The following is a 19,829-nucleotide window of genomic DNA, read 5'->3' as shown; positions in this document are numbered from 1 at the left end:
GTCCATCCAGCTACTGCCTGCTGCCTGCCCAGCCACTGCCACAGCCCTGGCCCAGCCAACCCAGCACAACCCCTGCCCGAGAGCCAGGAGTTTTTCAGGAGCCAGTCAAAGAACCTGCAGCAGAGAGAGGAGCAGGATGTGAGGGAGACAACTACGCAGACATGAAGGTCAATTAAGAGAAAGGAGAGGGAGGAGGTGCTGGAGCAGAGATTCCCCTGCAGCCGGTAGTGAAGACCATGGTGAGACACATTGTCCCTGTGCAGCCCACGGAACCTGAGCAGAGCTTGCCCATAGCTCATGGAGATTTAGCAGTGGAGTAGATACCACCCTGTAGCCTGTGGAGGACCCCATGCTGGAAGAAGTGGTTGCGCCCAAAGGAGGCCATGACTCCATGGGTTACCCACACCGGAGAGAGTAGTGGAGAACTGCGGCCCGTGGGAAGACTCACGCTGGAGTAGTTTGTGAAGGGCTCTCCCATGGCAGGGACCCCACGCTGGAGAAGGGAAGACTGTGAGGAGCCCTCTGCTGAGGAAGAAGAAGCGACAGAGACAACACGTGATGGACTGACCGCAACCCCCATTCCCTGTCCCCCGGCACCACCCGGGGCGAGAAGGTCTGACTAACCACAACACCCATTCCCTGTACTTGCCTCAACCCACAAGGTTTTTACCTTTTCTTCTCACGATTCTCCTCCCCATCCCACCAGAGGAAGGAGAGAGTGATCAGCTGCCTGGTACTTAGTAACCAGGTGGCTTTAAACCATGACAACTGGACATTTTCTCTCCCATTTTAGTGGGTACATCCAAGGAAGACAACGAAGTACTTTTAGCTCAAGTAGAAAGGTTCTTTGATGTGCATCTGAAGGTAAGTACCAGTATGTTTCCCTAAAATCCACATAGTATGATGGGAGGTTTTTTTAAAGATAGGAAATTATGCTTTCTTCAAAAATTTACATAGTCAAGCACTCAAAATTTCCCATGGAGTCTTACTTATCTTTGTCTTAAACCTAGAAGTTTGGTTTGAATTATAAAGTAATCTTATCATGCAGTCCAGTTTCACTGAGAAAATTCATGAGTAAATCATCCTCCCTACAGCTTTCACAAGATCCTAAACTGGGTTTTCAGCACTTGTACATCCTTCCTGTAACACTACCTAATAAGCCACCATTCCCTTCTGAAGTAATCTAGCAATACCATATTTTGCCAAGTGTATGAAGTTGCAGAACAGAGACCTGGAGCGCCAAGACTCGGAAATGTGTGTGAGGTGCTAGCCAAGTCCACTACAGCTTCCCTGAAGCAGCCACCAAAAGTAGGTGGATTTACCCTCTCTAAAATGGATCGTAAAGGACTGGGGGATGAAGGGACTCCACTGGCCATAACTGGTTTAGCATCCTAGCAGAAGCCTCATTTATTTCATCTTCACTGCACAGAGTATTGTAGTTGTTTGGGTTCCCCCCACCCCTCTTACTGAAACGGCCACAAACAACATCAAAAGGCTTCCTGACTGAACAGTGGGGAAAGGCAGGAAAATGAGCAGCCCACCGGTGGATAATGTATGATCTTGCACTCCAAGGCTCTGGCTCATCTCCAAACAGAAGTTCCTGGGGGGAATGGGTATCTAGCATTTGCTTCCAATCTCACAACCTTCCCACAGACTCCTCAAAGTGATTTCAGCTATTGGCTGTTGGGGTTAAGATAGCAGAACTTTGCCTGGAAGTCAGAGCAAGGATAAGAAGTATGTTAGCGGAAGAACTGAGGCAACCAGTGTATTAAGCTATCAGCTATATAAATTTCTCTTGAATATGTCACAAACAGAAAATGCATGAGGGATTATGGATGAAGGGAATTTGTATGTCCAACAGGAAGCAGGTAGTTGATATATGCATGACGGAAGTAATGAAACATGGAAGTTTCTGTCTATGTGTAACCAAAAAATCATTAAGCCATTAAAATTTTGCATTATGAGGACCTGGCTAATCATTTCCACCACCCGTTTTGTTGCTATTCCAGCCCCCTTCCCCCGCCCCCATTCTTCCTCTCTCTCTGTTGTGGGTTTTTTAACAGGTTTTGTAAAGGAGAAAGCATCCATTTAACCAACACAATAAATGCTGGATTTTTACACACTGGGCACTCAAAAATCCTACGCTGGTTTAGAAAGTCTGGCTTTTAGAGCAAAAAATCCCAGTGGACAATGATTGTGTCTGCCTTTGTGTTTGTGCAGCATCTTTGCATGATATGGGCTAATTAACAGGTGACATTTCAGCTGTGATCAAGAAATGGGAGACAAAATCCTGCCTGCAGGCTACGATTACATACGGGGTTGAACACTAGTATCCCTTTGGCTATTGTTCTGGATTGAGGCATAATAATAAGCACTACTGTCTAGGGACCACTGGATCCATACAGCCATGGATCAAGAAAACTACTCTCAGAGCTGACAGGTTTTACACTGGTTTGGCACTGGTCCCTCTGCATATCCCCAAGGTGTTCAACTACAAGACCTGAGTAGTGAAAGTCAATGCTAACCTGCCACACAGGGAGAAGTTCACTCTACTGTTTGTACGGCATTTTGCTGCAAACTGCCACTGAAATGAGAAGCATTACTATTACATTTACTGCTCATGAAAGCAAAGCTTGATGTATTGTTTGCCTGGAAAATGCACAGAGTGCCTCCGAGCATATAGCTTTTCACTGCAGCAGTACCCCACTGGTTAAGTCCAACATTGTTTTCCCTGAAGTGGATTCTCTAATGCAGTATTAGCACTGCTGACTTCAGCAACATCTCAGCAGTCTGCTGCAAATGCAGTCATCAGTGGTAAGGCATTCAACTGAGTATGGAAAGAGAGACAGGTAAAGGCAGAAAGGACAACATACATTAAACCAAAAAGACGTAATGTGCTGTTAGAAAGTAGCACTGATTGCTCCCAATTGCTCCTGTCCCACAGTGAGGCAGGGAGAAGGGAGGAGTATATTAGGTTATAAAACTGAATAAGGAATCAAGTCAGTGTTTGCTTCCTATTATAGGATAATGCTAGCGAAGCAGAGTAAAAGTTCATATATTGAGTCCTCTCTGCTGGTAGGGAGAGAAACGTCAGTAATATGTACAAGAGTGAATTACACCTAACCGTTGCTTTGCCATCCCTGGCAGGAGCTTTCGGGAAAATGTCATAAAAAGGCTTCTGTAATTTTGTATCATTTGTCATATATTCCCAGATAGAGCTCGAAATTATGATTCTCGGTAAGTTTCCAAAAAAATCTACATAATTCTGCTTCATCAGTTATAACTGAAACATACTAATTAATAGCTCTTGGAACACCCCAACTGTTTAATTGACTCGGAACAACAGTTGTTACAAGAAACAAAAAAACGTACCACTGTTTTATAATGTGGCTCATGTTCTTCTTTAGAAAACTATAGTTTAGGCAAATATAGAAAATCTTAAACAGCCTAAATTGGAACATGGCAGAAATTAAGAAATCAGTGTAGTCTCAGTTAAGGTCTCTCTTTCTGCAGAAATAGCTTCCCAACTGCGATAGTCTTCACAGAGTGATGATGCTGATTCACTGGAGATCAGAAGAACTAAGGTGAACTTAAGCCTCTTCTGTGTTTCTAGAGAGCTGCTCTAGTGACAGACAAGAAACTTAGCTATGCTGTACATCATCATAATGAATCTTGCCTTCCTCTACAGGAATTTGATAGCAGTTTCTTCCAAAGGACAAATCTTCTCTAATTTCTACTGTCCATACTACCAGAATATCACTGCTTCCATTTTAGTTGTGCAGCAAGTGCCTGACTGAAACCAAGTATCTGTCTATCTTGTCTCCATGACAGTGTTATTTGGTTTAGGTGGCAAGGTGTTGGTAGTGGGGTGGCTACAGTGGTGGTCTCTGTGGGAGAGAGGCTGCCCCATGCCAGACACAGCCAGTTCCTCCTGACTCCAGCTGACCCATCGCAGGACACAGCTAAGCCCATCAGTGAAGCTGGCAGCACCTCTGGGAAAGCACAGTTAAGAACAGGAAAAATGTTGTGCAGGCAGTGAGGAATAAGGAAAAAAAGTGTGAGAAACAATCCTGAAGACACCAAGGTCAGTGAAGGAGGAAGATGTGCTGCAGGAGCTGTAGGAGATACTCTCCTGCAGCCTGTGTGAGTTTTGGAAGACACCATGGTGGAGCAGGTATCGTCCTGCAGCCCATGGAGAGGACCACACCAGGGCAAATATCCACACTGCAGCATGTGGAGGACCCCAGACCAAAGCAAGCTGATATTTCTTGAAAAACTGCTGGCCATGGAGAGACCATGTTGCAGGTTTATCCTAAAAGACTGCAGCCCATAGGAAGGACCCATGCTGGAGCAAAGGAAAAGTGTGAGGAGGAAGGTGCAGCCCAGAGTAGCTGTTATGAACTCACCACAACCTCCCATTCTCCATCCCCCCTGCACCACGTGGGGTGGGGAGGAGGAAGAGGATTCAGCAATGAAGGAGTGAAGTTGGGCCTAGGGAAAAAAAAGGAGAGGGAAGGTATTTTAACCTTTGTCTTTTTTTTTTTTCACCATCCAAATCTATTTTAAGTGGCAATAAATTAAATTAATTTTCCCCAAGCTGAGTCTGTTTTGCCCATGATGGCAATTACTAAGTGATCTCCCTGTCTTTGTCTGAGCCCACAAATTTTTCAATCTTATTTTCTCCCCCTCGCTGACTGAGGAGGAGGAGTTAGAGAGTGGCTGAATGGGCATCTGGCAGCCAACCAAGATCAACCCACCACAGTTTGCACAGGGGTAATAGACGTGAGGACACAACTGTATATTTCAGCACGGTTTTTCCTCTGAGTCTCACTAGTCACAGAGAGCATATGGATTTTGGTGAAAAAGTCATCAGTCCACTACAATCATGCCCCAAGAATATCAAGGTATAGATCAGGACTTAAACTACAGTGATGAACATGAGTTAGCTACAGAGAGAGCAAGCAGCCTTCCAACAATAATGCCTTTTTGTCACTCTCTACTGGAGTTGGGTCAATATGGAACAAAAACATTAATTTGTCATGTTGAGTGGATTTGATTTTTTCACTTTTTATCATCTTTCATTCTCTTTTTTCCTTCCCACACATAACCATTTTATTTCCCTCATTTTCTATACACATTTAAGAAAATGGATGTTAGCAGCATTCATTTTCACATAAAGCTAAATGTCAAATTCATTAAATATTTAATGCTGTCAGAAAGTACATACACTCTTAACCAATCAAGGAAAAGTATCAATACAATGTGATTTGTCTGACTGACAATTTAAAAAATATGAGAAAATCACAATCTGCTTGCAGATGTTAAATGGCTAGAAACTGGGTGCTGGGTAAATTTGACTGGTTGGAATACTTATTAATCTAGTTGTGATTAGTTTAACAAGTGTGTAAAAAATTAAAAACCCTATGCAATTAGCATTCCCCTGAGCTATGCCATGTCCCTTTTGTTTCAAATGGATTTTGTGAGGATTTTGAAAGACTATCTGGTATTCTATAATTTCACTTTAGCAATTGTGAACCTAGTCTCCCTAAAGAGACCGAAAAGAAGTGTGTACAAGCTAATTTAATTTTAGTCAAGAAAGTATACTGATAGAGAGAGGAGGGTCTGAATACCATTTTTATACTTATTGTATTTCTGAAAAGCACTACCATTTCTAACTGTAATTCTTTAAAGCACAAAAGAATGGCAGTTCAAAAATCCAGCTCAGAAGGAGCTTTCAAAGCCGGGAAGGGAAAAACTCACAATGGCTGCTTAGGAAAATGAAAAGTCTGCAGGACTGAAATCTCAGTGCCTTTAACCATATAAAAAACCCAGAAAATCTCACTATGCCAACAAATCCAATCCTAAAACAGTTTTTATCTATAACCTGATTAATAGTTACATATTATAAATGTTTATTTAATAGAGAATAAGCTCTTCAGAACAGGGGCCCTAACATCAGCAGTGTTTAGAACGGGAGTGTCACTGCTTTGAATATATTACAAATAGCAATAATTACCATATATTACTGTCTTTCAAATCATTCTGGAAAAATGGGATGCTGGACAACAAAAACTGAGGAATTCAAAAGTATCTTTAGGCTCCATCTTGCAGACTGATCCAACTTGCTTTAAGATTTGCACAGAAACCAGGTTCAAGCCAAGAAAAGCTGTGTAGCTTTGTTAGCAAAGTGCTAAGCTTCTGTTTACAGGCCTAGCCACTTAGCCGAACATATTTGGTTCAAAACAGTGCTGTACCAGAGAGGTTCAAGTTTACAGTTTCCTTGGGCTGGGGTAGCTCAGACAGCAGTGTTCAGCTCTCACTGAATGCAACTGTGTAGGTACAGCCTAGACCAAAAAAAAAAAAAAATTGCTTGACCAAGATCACACAGCAAACTACAAGGCCAGAGTAGAAATCTACTCTGCTGCTCCCAAATTTGTGTGTTTTAAGACCTATCCAAAGTGAGACACTCCTATTTTGGACATCTGTACTTTATTTCTTTAACTTTATGTCCATTTTTAGCTTCCACACAACTTTCGTATGACTGCATATAGTTAGCAACCAGTGAAGATGAAGATATGTTTTGCTTTCTTCAGGCTAATAGAAAAGGGAAGCAAACTGTGTGGCACAGAAAAGGCTGTTCTGTTCAACACCCTTCTCCGCTTCACTTATCACCAAAATATTGAATGGTAACTAAATACTGACACTCTTGTTGTAACTGAGTGTTAAGAGTACAGGAATATAGAAGGAGAGAATGAGTTAGCAAGCTACAGGAGGCAAACAGTGGATTTGTATTTAAAGAATATGGGAAATATCAGTCTCTTTAATCGGTTTTGACTGATCACTTATCTTAGTTTGAACCGCAGTAAATCAAACTGCATCACATACTCAAATATCATTTGTCGGTGACACAAAATGATCATCAACGCAGTCACCTTTTAAACAACCCACTTCAATTTTCATTGCAACTTTCCAAAGTATTATCTTAATATAAATGAAAATGCTGTTTGGACTGAGTGTAAAAATGTGAACTGTAGTCTCACAAACAAAAACAAGACACCGACTAAGTGAAGACAGTGACTACTTCTTCCCTAGATCACTTAAGAATAGGGCAAGAAATAACTCATTAATCTGTACCAAGAAAGCAGGGGATTGTATATTAGGAAAAAGTTTATCTACAGGGATAGCTAAGCATGGGAACAGCCACCAAGACATTGAAATCTCCTCCATTGTACGTATTTAAGAACAAGGCATAGAATCATCTGCCAGAAATCATTTAGGTCAGTGTTTTCCATGTGTGCCCTGCATACCCCTATGGACCCAAGAAGAAAAGCTATCAATGAAGGGTAACAAAGAACAACCTAATATTGTAGGCTTGTATTCGTCATCCAGGATCTGTAAACAAACTGGTGAAATGTTAAGGGTATTAAAAAAAAAAAAATCCAAAATCATTCATCTTGATATTCTAGTCCTGACTCACAGCAGGAAAATGCTCCTGAAATCTTTTCCCTCCCCTTCTATGCAAGCCAGTCAAACACATCTCAACATTCCTCTTCGCATCAGTTGTGCCAAGTCTGTAAAAATCTTTCATTATTATCTAAATATCTCAAAGCATTTCACAAATAATAAACTCTTCTGACACTGAGGAAAAACAATATGTATTCAGTTTGACTCATGTAAACACTGCCACAGAGATGTTAGCAAATAATTAAATTCAAGAGTAATTTCAAAAATTGATTAAAACAAGGTCTTTGTCATATGTGCATCAAGCAGGTACAATGATTTGTCATCAATGTATTAGCAAATCTTCAAGTTCTTTTAGGGGAAATGCTCTTTTCCGCTATACATGACAAAATGCTCGTCTCTCTGTTACAAGATTAATAGACAGCCATAAATCAGACTCCTTGCTTTTGTTGGTTATAAATGAAAAATATGATACCCATGTGTAAGCTGCTCTTAATGATTATTTACAAGAACTTCCAGATTCTGACCCAGCCTCTCTGCTGTGAGAATCACAGTAAGAGCCTGCCCATGAACCTAAAATGGACTGCCCGAGAGTTACTCTCTTGCAAACGCAGCCTCAGAGATCCTGCCTACCGAGGCTATGCAAATGCAGGGAAACAACAGGAAGCCCCAGGCTGACTTGTGCAGGTATCAGCCAGAACTTATTCACTGACATTAAAAAACTCTTTGCAAAAGTCACAGTCGTGGGATGCTGGGATACTTTGCCCTCCCTCCTCCCTCTCCCAGGCACTGCCCTTTTCTAAGGCATCCGTGACAGCTCACTGGTCGAAAGAATGGATGTGCAAAGGCAGGACCTGAACTCCAGGAACAGCTGAAAGCATCTTCATTTTTTTTCTTTCTGGTTTGGCTACAGGACAGCAATCCTCAGGGGGTTCCTAGCTAACATTTATTGGAATTAACATGAAGATGCACTGCTACTGACACCATTTGTAGCACTACTTACAGAGCTGCCAAGTCCAGACGAATACTTGAGGGAGATTTGTCTTGTGCTGGAGTGAGATTGTACACTGCTGGAGGGCAGTTCGAATTTTGTTTTCCTTGCTTTGCTTTCTCTCTCTCCTGACCTCTCTTCAACCCTGCCCTCCTCCAAATCCATCCATCTGCTCTTGTCCCTCATTCTCTCCAACTGTGCTGGCAGCGTGGGAGGCAGCATACCCATAACTCGCTGCTCAGTTCCTCTTCTCAGCACTCGGCACTCGTCTGCCCTCCCGGTTGCCTCTGACACTTGAGCACAGAGCAAGGAGCCAAGCACATGTTCACATGTGACAGTACTCCTCAATGAACTTCAGGTATCGGAAAACAGAAAACAAAGTAGAAGAGCATTACAGTGAGGAGCGGGAAGAGTTGAGAGGAGATTAGAAGTGACTGACAGGGGCAAGTCCCAAATGAGGAGCCCTCCTGCTTCAGGATTGGTCCCAACACACTCACTGACAGCAGTGCTATCATCAGGTTTATGAAGCTATTTATAGAGAAACTGAATACGGAGAAACCCAGGAAAACTTCTCACCTTCCCTTTTCTGAAATAAGGCTAAAACCAACAGATCACCTCGAAAACCTGTCTCCCTAGCATTAGATCAGTATTTCTTGCTCTTGCTAAAACTGGGAGTTCTAGTTCGTGCAGATCTCTGCTCTGACAAGAGCCGAATAGAAAGCAAGTACTTTTGGCTCAAGATCTCGGGGTAGAGAGATGACTTTGTGAAAAAGAGTTCCTATCAGAAGAGATGAGCATACCATTGTTTTTCCTTATTAGGTAATACTTAGAAAAATTGCTTTCTTGTCAGTATGTCACAAGCCTTGAGTACAAGCACCAAGGAATAAATAGCTACTCTCCAGTTCTCTACAGACTTCACTCTTCAGTGAACAACAGACAGGTCGAAGCAGTGATGCTGCTGCTTATCCATAATCTTCCTTAAAAAGAATAACAAAAAAATTTAATTGCAACATGACATGCCATTGGATGAAATGGGTCAATTCCATTTTCCTCTCCAGGAAGCATCCTAGAATTCCATTAACATTTAGGAAGAGTCTGAATCACCCACCACAGGACTTCAAGGTGTTCTGCTTCAAGGTGCTCACAGGATGATGTAGGATCAGGGTTTTGGCTGGTGTACAGCTGCTATACAGCTTCCTCGTGTCTCAAGGATTCACAAAAGAAGTTCAGCTAATGGTGTCATGGCCAGACCAGCCAGTGAAGCAAACCTACATCTTGCAGCAATTTAGCATAAGAAGGCCTGTGTACAAAGGGAAGAACATTCTTATTGACTGAAACCTAGTGGTAAGACAAGCAAGTGGGGAAGACACACAACAAAGCAAAGATTCATGCTGGCCTTCATAGCAGGAAGCTATTTAATCTACATTTGAAATGTGACTGATGCTGGCTGTTTGCCAGGGGTACGGTCCAACAGTGGAGTGAAGGAAATCTCTTGATCACCTCAGTCATGTGAAGGGGACTTTAGCAGCACCGCTGACTAGTATAGACTGGAACTGCGAGACACCAATATACCGCTCAGACAGAGCAGTACAATATCTCCTGCAGGACTCTCTTAGGTTAATATCCAAAGAACATATCTTTCACATAGCAGTAAGGCCAGAAAAACATTTGCAGTACAACCCCTCACCTCAGAATAAGAATAGTGTCAGGACTAATCACTCCCCTTCAAAGATTTATTGGGGCTGGGTTCTATCTCCACATTACTGACCATATCTAAAGAGGTCACACTGATGCTCCTCTGTAAAAACAAGAAGTAAGAATTTCTGTATCAGACTTTTGGCATTTTCCCCATTCTGGCTAATGACTGGAATTTACAGCAAAATACTTTGCATTCAAGCAAATCTCAGTAATGATCTACCACTTCAATTAAGTTATAATTTCTCAAATTTTCAGGGCAACAACAATAAAAGTGTGTATTTCATCATGTGGTAATGGTCAGAAATCTCATAAGAAGTGCAACAATTGGGCTATATTTCAGTTCACTGGAGCTATACTATTTCCACATCCTGAAGATCCAGTCTATTTAGATAGGCTTAAGGTCCTATACACAGGAACAGAGTCTCAGTTAAAGGGAATGAAGGCTTTACGATATTTTGGAAGCCTATTCTGGAACATGACAAAGAATACCTATAAGATAGAAGTTACAAAATTACTCTGCAAAGAAAAGGTCTTTCATAAGGACAAGGAAGTTGCTGGTTGAAATGCACTTGTTCAGCGGAGCCATTTTTATTTTCTCTTTTTCAAAATTCTTTATACCACACAAATTTTCCTTTTATACTTTTGGTGTGTAAGTTGCACAAGTAAAGTTGACAGTCAAAATTATTTACCTGTCCAGTCTGCATGTAAGACAATTATTAGAAAGTGTGAGTCAAAGAGAGCTCAGGTAAGCAAAGGGAAGTAGGTTAAAGAGATTTCAGACCCATTGTGCTGCACACAGAAGTATATAATAAACAGAACAGATGAATGGTATCACTGGGATGCTGGGAGGGCACACAGTTTGTGTGTGCTTTGAGTTTGCTATATAGTATATAATTTAAGGTATCTCTGATGATGAGGAATCTGGTAAAAGAACTAAATTACCTACATTTAGGTGTTTTATTCTTAAACTAAGTCATACTTAAATGGCATAACTGAGTTGCCCATCCATATTATACAGTGCCAAGTAAGAGGTCCTAGGATATCCTACTGGGAATTAAGCTGTGCTCCAGAAGGGCTGAGGTCTCCCTTAGGTCCATTATCATATATATCAGCCCGACGTAAATGTCTCAGTTGCCTTAGAGTCCCTTAAACGGCAGCAGATTCCTATTTTTATAAAACTGAATCAACAAATAATGTAAGGTAGCAATGAGAAATTCAGGTTGCAAGGTTACATGTCAGTATGTCATTGTAACCCAGTAATGAACTCTGCTTCTCGTGAAGGCAAGTTAGTATCGTGGCTGGAGCATCCTGAAGATGTGGCTCTGGTGGTGTTTCTGTAGCTGTCATGATTGCTGCTACCCAAGGTCTCTCTGCATGACTCTGTCTTGTGCAATCCAAACTTAGCAGTCTTAACATTTAAGTAATCAGTGATGGATGTGAGTTAACTTAGAAGAATGTCTTTGAGATGTATGAGCCGCTTCCTTCATTTCAGCTGTGAGTTTCTGCAGTACCATTTCTTTTATAATTCTTTCATCATTGAGGCTTTTCACACATAGTAGCTAGTGACTGCCTTTTTTTTCTTTAAAATGAAAAGCTGACATTTGAGAGGATAAAAGCCCTGGACAAGCTGTCAGTATGTATTTGCTGTTTTCAAATCATGCCAGTACTATTATATTACAGTATCAAGTAAGAGAGGAATAATCCAAGCACCTTTTAACAGCGTATCACTGAATCTTAAGAACCTCAGTGGCACAAGTTTAAGGTGCCAAAATCCCAAATTCTCATCCAGTAAAGTCAGTAACATGTTGTTTTTTCTTCCTTGGGAAGAAAAGATGAGTCAGTCCTGCTGAGACATGAACATATGGCTCTAACAAATCTAGGTACTGAAAGCCTGATGCTTAAAGCACTGTGATGATCCTGTAGGATAGTGATACCAAAATAACTTGTATTGCTTTGTAAGAAGATGGTTTTAGGGTGTTAACTTTTGTTATCCCCTGGTAGTTAAACAGTCTATTGTCTTCAGCAAACAATAGTCACACAGTCATGCATGATCTATGGGCTATCGGAAAGACAGAGAACTGAAACAATTTAAAGGTCTGCTGAATGTTTCTCTTTGGGGGCAGAATTGAGGAACAAACGGAAGAAACAAAACCATGTTTTCCAGTGAAGGACTAGCCAAATAAACAGATTTATTAAAGATACTTACTTCATGAGATGAAGATATTTTTTAATATGTCCATAAGATTATTTATATTGTGCTTTAGTTTTGCTCACAGAGGAGGACCCTGATAAATGCCTGAGGAACCAACAGAGAACATAAAGATACTTAATTTTTTTTTAATATGTCCTAGGTTACATGCTTACATGTAGAACATGTTACATGCTTACAGGTAGAAAGAATATCATGTGTCTGAAAACAGTGAGTTCTAGTTGGAAGCAGACAGTCATCATGTCCACCAATTTATTTTTTTCACAGCATTTTCAGCCTTACCATAAGTACACTCTTTTCATTCTGCATTTTCTGTACCTCGGAGCAGATCTGACCCTGTCACACTTTGGGCCCATTCTTTTGTAATCTACATTACCTGAAGCAGCTTTCCTTTGTGTCTCCTTGTTAAATCTTTATTTCTTTTCAAATCTCCTCTTAAATTTCAAATAGCAAACTCAAACAAAATGCTAAACCTAACTATGTCTGGACTTTAAAAAAAAAATTGAACCCACACCCAGACTGCAGCTGATCACTGTCCCTACTCAGGACTCAAGATTTAAGTGCAAAATGTTTCAATTCCTTTAATAAATTTTGTATGTCATGCCCTTTATCACAACTTCAGCTTTCAGGAGGACGTTCTCTTTGCATTTTAAAAACAGAAAAATAAAATGAAACCAGGCTTGTGTATTTTCTTCCACCTCTTTTTTCCCTTCTATGGAGGTTTTGATAACAGATTCTATCACCTTGCTGGCTTTCATCTCCACTTCCAACACCCACACTGAAACTTCCACTCTAACCTCCTTGCATGCTGGCTTGCATTTTGGGACATCTGAATAACCCATAATAATACATGCATTTGGGACACTTTGACAATAATAAGATTTATAATAGCATAAGAATTGTATTAGCAGTTAAAGAAAAATATGAAATCTGAATTCTTGGTCTCATCATTCCCAGACCAAGAAAATATACCCTAAATTCTGTGGGTCATTAACACAGTAAGAGATTCATAGTTCACTTTTGAAATATCATTTTGTTTAAATAATCTGAGTTAATGTTTGATTGTAACTGTGAAAAGCAGCACAGGAAATATGTTGGGAGAATAATAATGGTCCATGGACTAAAAAAGGATTGTTACTACCACCCTGAAATACAAGGGTACATAATATGTTCTTGTGTTTTAGCTCATTGTGGTAACCAGTGAGAACTGCATGGCAGGTTATTTATGAAAGTCAGCAGGTCTATCTTACGTCTGAAGCTGATAGTCCTCACGCTAGCTATATAAATCCACACAAATGCCAAAAGCTGAACCAAAACCTGCCCAATCACAACTGATATAATTTATCTTTCTCCCAAAAGCAAACTCCATCACTTTAGGCAGCATCAATTTTCAAGAGCAAGGCATTTTTCAGTCCAAAAGCTTATTAATGGGTTATTCTTGTCCATATATGGCAAAAAATAGCATTGGTATTCTCCACTGAAATAATTATTTTACCTTAACCTCTCCCACTGCTGACAATTCTACTGCTCTCCCTGTCTTAGACTTGCAGCTTCATACTGCCTGTGATTCTTTTCATCCCCTTTTTCTCACAGTACAGATGACATCTTAATAAAACCCCACCCTTCATCTTTCTTACCTTGACTAGAGATCAGTCTTTCCTCACTATTACTAAGAAAGCTGCTGTCCAGTCTTTCATACTCTGCCACTTTCTTATTACTAATTTTACTTTTCTGAATCCTTAGTTTTTCTATTTCCAGGGCATCCTGGAATAATAGGAGTGAAACACAATAATGAAACTAATAGCTCTATGCTCTCTTTCTTCCTCTCCTGCTAATTCAGTCATATCTTCCTATCTCTTACCACATTAGGGTCCACAGTATCTGCCTCTCCTGCAGGCTCCTGTCCTGGTTTCAGCTCAGCCAGGGTAAAACTGCAACAGTTCCACATAGCCTTTAGTAAAGTTCTGATTTGTTAATTCTCTTTTATTTGTTTTCCAAACTCTTCAGATTTTCCACTTGACTCTATTTTGCACTATTGCGTCTACACCATGCACTGCCAGGCATGTCCTCCTGTTTATCAAATTTCTATTCTCCTTCAAATCTCTCTTTAAAATAAGCTCCTTACAGTTGTTTGGGAACCCATGCTTATTAGGTACAGCAGAGTCCTGGTTTATCAGATGGGTCAGTAGCCAAAACGATTTTGTGGTACAAGTAGCAAATGGTCAGTACGCTGCTGACCATGGGTCATTTGCTGGGATAACAGCTACTTTTTTACACATCATAGCTTCCCACAGCAGTCTTCTTACACTAAGCTACTAAGAACCGACTTACAGAAGTGCAGAAAGATATGTCTAGGCCACAGTTGCACTCCACTTCTTTTTGTATATCTTCTTGAAAACAGAGGACAGAAATGAACACCCTCATTCTACTCATCTATGCCTTTATAATCAAGTTTGGCTTTTGCATTGGGCTCTTTGAATTAAAGGACAGGAAAAGCAAGAACTGCAGCGTTTTGCAACACTTAGCAGGAAGCTTCAGTTTAATTTATACTGAGTAGCTGATGCTGAAGATTCTTCCAACAAAAAAGGGGAAGGGGATGATCCAATCCTGATACCTGCACGAAGGCATTTGAGACTCAGCAAAGTCCTCCTGCATATAGGTGTCCAGTGCTGCTTGAGGTGTCTCAGGTGAAGTGAGAAATCCCATAGCAGGTGACACACGACCTACGGAACGCTTGAGCCCCTCTGGAGAAGCAGCTGGGAAATATCAAAGGTCTCTAGATAGATACCCTTAATGGGAAACTCAGCTGAGTCTTCGGTGTCTGTAAAGAAGCGCAAGTAATACTAGTTTCCTCTAGTTGTAAAGTGCAGAGATAACCTTAATTTCTTAAGTGATGTGATCTGTGTACGATGACAGGCTGTTTTGCTCCCTCCTAATTGTTTTAGCATTTGATTGCAATACATATGCTCTTCTTTCAATAGCAGATCTTAGATTGCTCTAAACAAGTTAATTGTATTTCACAATACCCTTGTGCATTAGTGAAGTATTAATATTCCCATTTTGCAGTCAAGGTAAAAGGGAGGAAAAAGGGCAAGTGGCTTACTGAAGGTTAAACAGTAAGTCAGTGGCAAAAGCTGAAGAGGAACTCCAGACTCTCAACCACAGCTTGAATTCCCCACAGACTACTAACTCCCACGCTAAATGTAAGGATGATAATAAATGCATGATTTTAGGATTTCAAATTGCAGAAAGACAGCCTACACAAAGAGCATCTTTGTGAAAGGACACGGGAACTCATGTCAAAACTTCAGAGCTCCAAAGCATCTGTGTAGAGATAAATATCTACCTGGAAATTCAAAAGGCTTTGACAATCCATATTACTGCAATGACACCAAAAAAAAGCTGCAGGCACAAAGGATGGAACAAGACTGAACTCCATTTTTGTGCCTACCACGAGCATCACCAAGACTGACATCCTTCCCTTGGAAAAGACATCTCACCATCACCCTGCAAGACAGTCATCCTTGGGCATAATTTCTGAGCACATTGGAAACAGTCTCATCTCCCCTTCTTTTCTACAAAGAAACAACAATTTTCAGCAGATAATAGCAGGAAAAAAATTTATGTTGCTGTGACATCCAGATGTCTCAGTCAGGATGAGGGACCCATTGTGGTTTAGGTACTGTATAAAAGTATATGTGCAAAGAAATTGTAAGCCAATTTAAGCACGGACAACAGGTGGGTGTAACAAACAGCAGGAGGGATGCAAGACACAGGAGAAATGAGAACAATAATTACAGGAATTAATGTCTTCATACACTTCTATAAACCCAATTCTGAAAAGTATAGATGTGAAGTTGTAGGAGGTATGAAACTAAAAATCTGGTCTTTCACTAATTTCAATTATTATTGCTTTACCTGAATTGCACCAAATGGGGGAAGCAAAAATCAGTGATAAGCAGATAAAATGTTTTATGATTGTGTATATCCAGGCTGATTCCACCAGTAACACAAATGGCACGCTTGTTTTTTAAAATGTAAGGCCAGATAGTGTGAGATCCTATAGCCCTACTCAATGTGTCCAACTCTGTCTGAAACATTCTTGAGGTTCCTGCTTGGGTTTTTTACTCATTTCTTACCCCATTCACTCACTGTATATGAATAATATGTCTTTAATCAATATATATGAGATTCTAGGACATATTTCACATTGGATTGTTAGGGTCAATTCCCAGTGACATTTGGGATGGAGTTTGATCTGTTTATTAATGGGATTATATAGTTTTGATTGTCTGGGATAGTAGGGGACTTTACTGGAGGCATCTGGACCCCATATACTTCCAGGTCTATGTAATATTTGGTTTATCTAGAAAACACATGCAGCATCTACAGGGAACACACAGATACATTGTATACCCAAGACAAGTGAAGATACTACACAACAGGATAAAAGCACAGTTCAGTGTTCATGCCCTGTTCATTCCAGTTTAATGGCTGAGAAATCACCCTCCCATTAGCTGCCTGTCAGACACTATCCCTCGTGTCAATTCTATTATTTTAAACCTGTTCTCTCCACAAAGTCTTTCTATGGTATATTGATCTTTGCTGATGTGATCTCAGAATGACAGTTTTACGCCAGATGAAAGCTACCAGCAAAATCTAATCTATTTATCTATGTAAATATTTATAGTTCAGTTGGCATAATGGAGTTTGAGCATTAATTCATTTCAATGACTATCATTCTGACCTGGGTTCAAGCCAGCAACATCATCAGTCCCAAGTCAGACATATCTCCATAAAAAGGGCCCTGGCATTTAGAAATACATATAGCTTCTCAAAAATATTGCCTGTAATAATTAGATATAAACAAACTTTAAGATACCATAGCTCTCACATTGTGGGATTGCCAGCTTGCTTGCCAGGAACATCAATTGATACATTTCAAGTACTGTTAGCACAGGTTAGCACAGTTCCTACTAAATAAAACTGTGGAAACTGCACGTTCTCTGTCTGACCATGAGAACAGAGCACGATCATACAATAGCCACTGAAATGAGCCTGGCATTTGAATGAGAACATTAACTGGACATGAGCTCTGCTTTTAATACTTGGGACTCTTTCTATCCTTGCACCACCAGCTTTCTACATGTTGATCTCTGTATCCGAGAAAAGCTATTTCAGTTCTTAACTCCAGGGATATCACACACAATGCAAAACATAACATCATTCTTCACATGTACATGCAGAGAACAGACTAAGTATATGACTGTAAATCAAATTCATTTTAGGGCTCTAAGTGATTTTGTGTAAATCTTTGCTAACATTTATATCTACATAAACATATTTTTGTTTCAAAATAATGGAACTCCAATCCACCTTGTCTTCTATCCACACCACTAGTTCTTCAGTGGGACTATGAGAGTACAATGTCATTGCACTGTTCCTCTGTTGGTTAAAGGATTGGGCCTTAGACAACTTTTCCTTACCAATTTGCCTTTTTCCATTCCACCAAATTTTATCTATTTCCCGAGTCCCTTGGAGAATTAGAAATTAACATTTTTTGCTTCCTTCCTGGCTATATATTAGCATTCTTGCTGCCTGGCTAATGAAGTCAATACACCGAGGGGAAATAACAGGTAGGATTCTGCAGTCCTGAGCAGCGATTCAGCTTGGCAGGGAGGAAACCTGCTGGGTTTGAGGTCTTTTACCTGTTGTGGGACTCTACGGTTTTGTGACCAGCCACCTGTTGGACCCATATGCTCTAAAGCTGATTGCCAAGCAAAGGAGCTGCATGCAGAATGCCATCAGTACATCCTCCTGTGTGCCTTGTCAGAAGGAAGGAAGGGGCTTTTTGCAGTAAAAGGCATTTTGCAACATAGAAAATGAAGTAAAATGAAACAACAGCAAACACAAAAAGCACCTCGGGAGAGCAGGTTTTCACCACACATAATTTTGACCATAGGATAAGGAATATACTGTTAATAAAATAATCAAATCTCCATTTGCGCTACTATCCATGTGTTCGTTGTGAAGCTGACGGTGGAGGAGGCTGATGTGTCGATTTCAGCCTTCACCTAATTAAAGATGTACTAGGGCTTAAACTAAAGCTTAATTGTGTATACTGTTCAAACAGCACATCAGATCTGCTATAAATACAGATCTTCTATATTCCTTCCACACTGGGAGAAATTGTTTCTAGCATTTCATTTTGTAGACATGAGGGCATGGAAGATGACAGACAAACTGACCACTAAAACCAAACCTGCGGAATAAAGATGAATAATCAAAGCCCATGCTATCTATCACTTCATACTTGCTGCAAGCGCTGCTGTACAGCGACTGGGTGCCAGCAGTTCTGCTGCAAACCTGAGCATATGGCTTCAAGTTGCTCTGCTCCTGTACCAATACACAGAAATATGACAAACTAGTATACAAATTACCAGTAGGGCTTTTTTCAGTGACTTCTTCTGTAGGTCGCATATGAACCTCCTCCCCATGCCAGGAAAGGAGAGCATTTCATTACAGTTTATTTTAAAACACCACTTGGTTTGTTTTATTGAAAACCACTGCACTGGCGTAAATCTCCTTCCACCATCACACAAACACACTCCCCAAGACAGACTCCAAACCTAACTACAATCAAACTATCCACTTGGGCTGATCAATTGGTAACAGGCCAGATTAAAGAGTCTAAACAGCCCTTTGGGCCCCATTATTTTATGTGTCTTTTTATACCGTCCACACTACAGGTTATATTGCAGCAGCATTTTGCTCCAGTTGCTTGCCAACAAAGATTTGCCATCAAGGAGCCCTGAGCAAGCAGTCACATCTGTGTCCACTCTTGTACCACCCATTTAGCAGAGACAATGATTACTAGAAACAACAAAGGAGCCACTGATAAAATAAACAATGCTGTGAGCCAGAGATCACTGCCATCCCAGGCAAGTTTGCCATGGAAATACTCAAGGAAAAGGGAGGGGAGGGAAGAAGGATATCAAATATAGCACTATAAAACTTACCCCTAGAAGACGTTTTACCCACACACCCACCCAACACCACATCTGAGGAGCATTTTCTAACACATTGCTAGGATCGAGCAAGAAAGACTGAGCAGCGCACATGGCAAGCACACAAGCATCCAATGTCTCCTCCCATTTGGAGTCAAATAGTCTCCTTACAAGTCACTAGACACAAGAAATAATAATTGTTATTATTATAGTAATGATAGTAATAAAGAATCACCAACCTTGAGGATCCCAGTTCACCTGTTTTCTTGGAGTCTCGATTGGAAATTTCATCGCTTCCTTTTTGCACAGGGAGGAAAAAGAATTAAATAAATTCCCAACCTTCCTGTCTCAATGCTGCAGTCAAACAAATTAATTTCAAATTATAGGGAGCCTGCGCTGTTTGACTGAGGAGAACTGGTGGTTGCCAAGGAAAGAAATACACAAATAAATCAAAGAAGGTGGG

At 40.6% G+C, this 19,829-nt stretch overlaps 1 protein-coding gene across 1 annotated transcript in view; it reads right to left on the bottom strand.

The window, feature by feature from the left end:
* Positions 1 to 19,657, bottom strand: part of LOC104472113 (potassium channel subfamily K member 10-like) — a gene marked incomplete at its 3' end in the record, with an annotated part of 38,317 nt that extends 18,660 nt beyond the window's left edge. Inside the window, exon 1 of the mRNA XM_010087664.1 lies at positions 19,606 to 19,657. Within this exon, the coding sequence (XP_010085966.1) occupies positions 19,606 to 19,657 (52 nt within the window). The remainder of the gene's footprint in view (positions 1 to 19,605) is intronic.
* Positions 19,658 to 19,829: the final 172 nt, after the last annotated feature.

Source organism: Pterocles gutturalis, unplaced genomic scaffold (genome assembly GCF_000699245.1).
Source record: "Pterocles gutturalis isolate BGI_N339 unplaced genomic scaffold, ASM69924v1 scaffold22646, whole genome shotgun sequence".
In the NCBI taxonomy this organism is placed as follows: Eukaryota; Metazoa; Chordata; class Aves; order Pterocliformes; family Pteroclidae; genus Pterocles; species Pterocles gutturalis.
This window is presented reverse-complemented; position numbering and strand designations above follow the sequence as displayed.